This window comes from Myotis davidii, unplaced genomic scaffold (assembly GCF_000327345.1).
Source record: "Myotis davidii unplaced genomic scaffold, ASM32734v1 scaffold327, whole genome shotgun sequence".
Classification (NCBI taxonomy): Eukaryota; Metazoa; Chordata; class Mammalia; order Chiroptera; family Vespertilionidae; genus Myotis; species Myotis davidii.
In genome coordinates, this window is record NW_006298628.1 from 3773504 (window position 1) to 3779892 (window position 6389).

The 6389-nt window shown below is 59.0% G+C and overlaps 1 protein-coding gene across 5 annotated transcripts in view; it reads left to right on the forward strand.

The window, feature by feature from the left end:
• Positions 1-6389, forward strand: part of ARHGAP23 (Rho GTPase activating protein 23) — a 55857-nt gene that overhangs the window by 12369 nt on the left and 37099 nt on the right. For all 5 annotated transcript variants that reach the window (XM_006774276.2, XM_015570875.1, XM_006774275.2 and 2 more), the window contains 2 exons: positions 107-164; positions 1433-1576. In XM_006774276.2, coding sequence (XP_006774339.2) covers positions 107-164; positions 1433-1576 — 202 coding nt within the window. The remainder of the gene's footprint in view (positions 1-106; positions 165-1432; positions 1577-6389) is intronic.

Below are 6389 nucleotides of genomic sequence, written 5' to 3' on the forward strand. Positions count from 1 at the left end.
CACACCAGGGCAGCGAGCCCTGGACGGCCTCTGAGCCTTGGGGCTCGGGTGGTTCAGGTCCTAGCTGTGCTTCCCACACCCCTCACTCTTGGTCCTTGCTTCCCAGGTGCCTGCCAAACCGAGTACCCAGCTTGCGGATGCTCCGAAGCTTCTTTACTGATGGGGTGAGTGGCGTGTGTGGGCAGGCGAGGGCGTTGGAGTGCTGGGCAGGGCCTTGGCCTAGGGTCCCGGCCTGTGGCCTCTGCCATCTGAGATGGGCTCCTCTGGTCCCTGCCCTTTTCTTTCTCCCTGCACCCACCCACCCTCATGTCCACCACGTGACCCTCCCTCCTCTGTGGGCTCTGTCATCACTTAAAGGCACCGCACACCCTCCCAGCCACGGCCTTTGCACTGGTCTTTCCCCGTCTAGAATGTCCTCCCCTCAGCCCCACCTCAGCCGCATCACGCACTCTTTTACTTTCTTCAGGTTTCTTTAGGCCGCTCCTGAGCGTTCAGCCTCCACCCCTGACATTTTATGTCTCCCTTCGCAACTTTGTTTTTCTCCTTCGCGCTTGTCATGTCCTGTAATTTATACACCCATCTCCTCTCCCGCCTGTCTCCCGGCTGGAACGTAGGTTCCATGACGGCCGGGGTTTATGTGGTCTGTTGGCTGCTTGATCTCCATGGGTACCTGGAACAGTGCCCGCACTAGGGAGGCACTCGCTCCGTAGTTGAGCGGTGTCTTCAGGGGACTCCGAAAAGTAGGGGGGCAGGGCGGGGACACAAGGTTGAGAATGATGGAGAAGCTAGAGTTCCCAGGCTCAGAACCTGGGGAAACAGGGCCGCTTCTGAAATGGCTTAACCCCTTCATTCTGGACGGACTGGAAAAGCCGTCTTGATTCCAAACGCGCGCCGTCTTCGGCTCATTCGGCACCTGGATGGTGTTTTCACCGGCTTATTCCTTATAACAGCCTCTGTTTGCTCGCCTCTCCCTCTGGCGCATCGTCTCCGTGGCTGGAGTCCTGTTGACACCATCATTTCCTCTGCTTAACTCTTTGTGGACATGGCTACCTGCTCCACTAACTCTGTGCTCATTGATGCTCTGACTTCCTCTGTTTATTTAACTCTGTGTGGACACAATTACTTCCTCTGTATCCGTAATTTCTTCATGTCTATGAAATCACGGGCGGCTGCAGGTTGGCTTTTCTGGCGTGGTGAGGCACGTGGTCTGCTGGTCAGAGCCTTTCCTCCTTTCTGGCTTCCCTGGCACATGTGTCTCATGACCTCAACCCAGAGGTTCAGAGAGGGCAAGCGAGGCCGCTAGGCCACACGGAGCAGCAGGGCATAGCACAGGCATGCACGCGGCCCTGGTGGCTGAGCGTGGTCCCTGGGGCTCCCGAGAGGCCGGCACTGTGGGAGCCACCCCACCTTCCCCTCTCTTGTCTCGCTGCAGTCCTTGGATAGCTGGGGCACTTCCGAAGAGGCTGACGCTCCTTCTAAGCGACACTCAACCTCTGACCTCTCGGACACAACCCTCAGCGATATCAGGAGAGAAGGCTGGTTGTATTATAAGCAGGTCCTCACCAACAAGGGGAAGGTAAGATGGCTGGAGGAATGAGGTGAAGATGGATGGAAGCTGGATCCGGCAGAACTCTCCGCTCCTCACCCCACAGCCTCTGGAGCCAGAGAGAACCGGCTGAGGCGGTAGCAGGAGGGGTAGAGGTTAGATGCCGGGAAAAACTTCTGGGGACCTAATGAACTCACGGAAAAGAGGTGTGTTCTGTGGGATGGATCCGATGACGTTGTGCTTGGGATTCTGACAAGACCGGTCACAGCGATCCTTGGTGGGCAGAGCACCCCAAATGGCCGTTCATGTTCACGGAAGACGAGGGAGCCAGGCCAGGGCGATTCTCTTAGAGGGGCTGAGGCCCCCAAAGAAAGCAGAGGTCAGCCTTTCCAAGGCCAGCAGACGTTTCAGTCTTTATCCTACGGGCAACTGACAGCCCCGGGGCCTCTTTCGTGGCTGCCTGGGGAGTGAATTAGAGAGGGCCACCGTGGAGGCCAAAGATCAGTTCAGAGCTGCCATAGAGATCCAGGTGAGAGATGAAGGGGCTTGGGCCTGGGGGTGGCGGGTGCGGGGGGAGATAACCAGGGTCCGAAGAGCAGAAGGCGGGACCCCTGGCCTGTGGAGATTGAACCTCTGTTCCAGGCCAGGGCCATGGCTGAGCGGCTGGGAGGAGAGGAAGCCCCACTGCTGTCCCCTCCCCCTCCCACCCCAGCAGCCCAGGCAAGGCTGAGCGGAGTGGTGACCATAACCTGGGCTTGTCTCTCGACTGCAACACAAATTGCTGGGAAGCTTAGGTGACTCACCTGCCCATGACTCAATTCCCTCGTCTGTACTCGGAGCTAATATATTCCTCACTTCATCCGCCTGTTGCTGAGGATCAAAGGAGATGGATTTACCCAGTGCCTGGCATGGGGGGTGGGGTGGGGGGCTGCAGTTCTACTTATTCTATTACTTGAATTTTCCACCCTGCCTCCTAGGGGCCTTGTACCTGGAAAGAAGATAAGCTTTGGGTCAGACAGACTTAACTTCCTGCCCGGCCACATATCAAGCATAAGGCTTTGGGCAGAAGGCCTCTTGTCTGCTGAGCCCCACTTTTCTGACCTGTAAGATGGAGGCACCCGTGTTCTACTCCAAGGGCGATGTGTCATCAGGCAGGGTTGGCTTATCTGTGTCCCCATCCAGTCCGTGGCTAATGATAAGGGTGTGGCCCGCCCTGATTCTCGGTTGAGGTTCTTGGGATTTCGTAGTGAGGGATCCAGGCCAGTCCTGCCCTGCTGGGGTTCATGACGAGCAGAAATAGCTCAGTTGCACAACAGTTAGGAGTGCCTGATGGTTATGATGGGGGTATCCAGGGCAGTGGCATGCAGTAGGTGACCCGAGCCTCTGAGCGGTGGGTGAGACCTGAAGGATGTGTGAGAATCCACCCAGCTGGGAGCGGGGAGAGTGGTCTGACAGGGGAGATGCCCTCCTGGATGGTCTGGAGAAAGGCGGGCGGCTGGGAGCCAGGGCAAGAGGTGGAAGCCAAGGTGGGGGAGCTGGGTGCCTGCTCGGGGGGGCCTTGTCCCTCAGGGCAAGCCCTGGCAGGGATTTAGGTGGAGGGTGTATGAGGCCGGGAGGCAAGTGTTGATCCTATGACAGGAAGAGGCCAGGCCATTGCTGTTGTCCAGGTGAGCGAGGATGGGGGCCCTGACCATGGGGCTGAGGGGCGGGGACAATTTAGAGAGATTCAAGGGGAAGAAAGGCCCGGGCTTGCTGATGGCTGGGAGGTGAGGAGGAAGGGGGAGGTAGCGCAGGCTCCCGGGGTCTCAGCCTGGGCTGTGGGGTGGTGGGTAGTGGGACTTTGCCCTGAGCCATGGGCACTGGAGGCACAGGTTTGGGGAAAAGAAGCCAAGAGGTTGCTTCGGGTTCTTGGGAGTCCCAGGGTGGAGGTGTTCTGGGGACAGAGGCTCGGGGGGTGTGGCACTCAGGATGGAGGCCCCCCTCGAAGGGCACTGGTCCATCAGGGGGTGCTCGGCACCTGCAGCCAGGTTTGGGGGCACAGAAGGGAGAGGGCAGGAGACGGGCCGCACCTTGAAAGGAAGTGGGGGTGGGGGCCACGGAGGAGAGTCAGCAGTGGCTGTAGACCAGGACTGGCGACTAGCAGGGGCAGCAGGGGCCAGCTGTGTGGCTGAGGAAGGGCAGCCAGGTGTAGACAGCCCCTTCTAGCCCAACCTTGGAGGACGGCTACTCCTGCCTGCCAGGCAGCCTGCCCCCCGGCTCTGGGTGGCCCCTAAGCCCACCACAGTGTCTCCCGGGCAGGGAGAGGAGCTGGCCCCTTTCTGCTCACTGACCAGCTCTGGATAGCAGGGGCTTCCACTCCCATCTTGACCAGAACCCAGTCTCCCTCGTCACCTAGGTACCATGGCCTGGGAGTTAGGAGTGGGGCCCTCAAGGCAGTTTCAGGCCCTTGGTCCATTCAGGGTCCTGATTGCCAGCCAGATGTTGGCTTCTCCCACAACCACAGCCTCTCCTGGGTGCCCCCACCCCCACCCCGCCCTCAACACCAGTCTGTTTCAGAGACATTGACTATCAGGCAGAGGGGAGCAGGTGTGATCTCTCCCTGTAGCCACAGACGCAGCACTTGAGCTGGATGCGGCCTTGGAGACCAGCTAGTTCACCTCTCGTTGTAGCAACAGGGAACGCTGATGCCAGGGGAGAGGGCTTGGCTTGTCCAAGGTCACTGGCTGGTCCAGTCTCAAAAGGGCAGCCTTATCACCACCTTACTTCAGGAGGGCCCTGCTGGGTCCTGCCCCGGGCCCCACGTCGGTGGTGGGCAGGGCTGCTCTGAGGCAGCCACCAGCCAGGGGGGAGCTCGCAGGCTGAGATGGAAGCCCTGCCCTCAGGGTGCTCCGAGGAGGATCCATTCATTTACTCAGTAAATACTGATGAGTGCTCACCTTGGGTCTGCTGAGGCTCTGGGATGTGGGATGTGGTCTGAGAGGACAGACAAGCTTTCCGCTCTCAGAATCTTACCACGAATCAGAGAATCCAGATGGGAAATCAGACAGGCTGGTGTGATTGCCTTTACGTCGGGAGTGGTGGGGCTGCCTAAGGAAAAAACTGATCAGAGAAGGTCTCCCCGAGGAGGGGATGTGGGGGACCTTCGAGCTCAGACGTGAAGGGCGAGAAGGGGGCGGCCACGTGAAGCGAGAGAAGGGGCTCCCGGCAGAAGGAACAGCAAGTGCAGCCTGGCTGCTGGAGTGGCTCAGTGGTTTTACCCTACCTGTGAGCCAGGAGGTCACGGTTTGATTCCCAGTCAGGCCACATGCCCTGGTTGTGGACTCGATTCCCAGGAGGGGGCCTGCAGGAGGCAGCTGGTCAATGATTCTTTCTCATCATTGATGTTTCTATCTCTCTCCCTCTCCCTCTTTTTTTTTTTAAAGAAGAAGGGACAGTAAGTGCAAGGCTCGAGAAGGGTGGGCATGGCTTGTTCCCTGAAGGAGGCCTGTGGCTTGACACAGTGAGGAAGGAGGAGGGAGGGAGAAGATGGGTTTAGACGGGGAGGAACCAGATCACAAAGTCCTTAGGTTTGATTCCAAGACCGTGGGAACCCACGAGAGGGGAGACACATGACCTCGGTTACATTTTAAAACTGTGGCTGCAGCTGCTGGGCGGGGAACGGATTGTGGTTAGTGAGACTGCAGCCTGGGCAGGTTTGTGCCATTGTCCAGGCAAAGGGTGTTGATGGCGCGGACAAGGTGTTAGCAAGAATGATGGAGACAGGTGATGTTAGGGAAGCAGAAGTGACTTTCTGATGGGTTGAACGTCAAAGGTAGGAAAAGGGAGGAGTCAAGGGCACCTTTCAGGTTTCTGGGCAGCTGGGTCGATTTACTGAGCTGGAAAAGATGAGGGCGGCGGGGTGGAGAGCAGGTTTGATGGTGAAAATCAATTGCCCCATATGAGCATGCAAGTGGAGACGCTGCACAGGGGACGGGGGCACAGGACGGACCGAGGGGACGCTGGGCATCACCATCGGCAGACAAATGACGTCATTGGGGAGCACGCAGGGTCCCCACCGCAGCTCATCGACCTTGGGCCGGATGGTCCCGTGTTGTGAGGGCTCTCCTGAGCGTCAGGCTGGAGCAGCACCCTGGGCCTCTATCCACCCGGTGCCGTAGCACTTCAGGGGTGGCGACCACACATGTCTCCAGACAGATGTCCCTGGGGGTGAGCACCCTGTTGAGAACCACTGGTGTAGAGGAGGCGGCCAGTGGAGGAGCCAGACGGAGCCAGTGGAATTGGGAGGAAAACCAGGGACTGTGGGGGTCCCAGATGCCAAGAGAGGGTTTGAAGGGGGGAGGCATGGCCAAGTGCTGCAGAGGCCAAGGGAAGGGCCGGGAAGGGCCGGGAGCTGCTACATGGGAGACCTGCGTGGCCTTGAAAGTGGCTTTCCTGGGAAGGGAGATTGGGTGGAGTTTTGAGTGAGAGGCAGAGAAGCGGGGAGAGCGAGGAGACACTCCTGACGGGTTTGCTGTGAAGGGAGCACATGTGGACTAGGACAGGCTCTATGAGGGTTTTATGTCGGCGGCTCATGCTGGGGGCCCAGTTGCCCTCCCAGCGCCCCTACTGGTTCCTCCAGTCATGGCCAACGCCAGGTGAATGTTGACGCTAGTCTCAAAGGATGCTGGGCTTGAAGGTTACAGACCCTCTGGGGAGACGGAGGACGCTGGGTAGGGGTGTCCAGGCAGGTGAGGCGCTGAGAGAGCTGAGGACTGTGAGCATGAGGCTGCCCCAGGTTCCCGCGCAGTGAAGCAGGGGGCTCCTGGCAGGCCACGGGGTGTCTGCAGCTCCGAGCCCCGCCCCC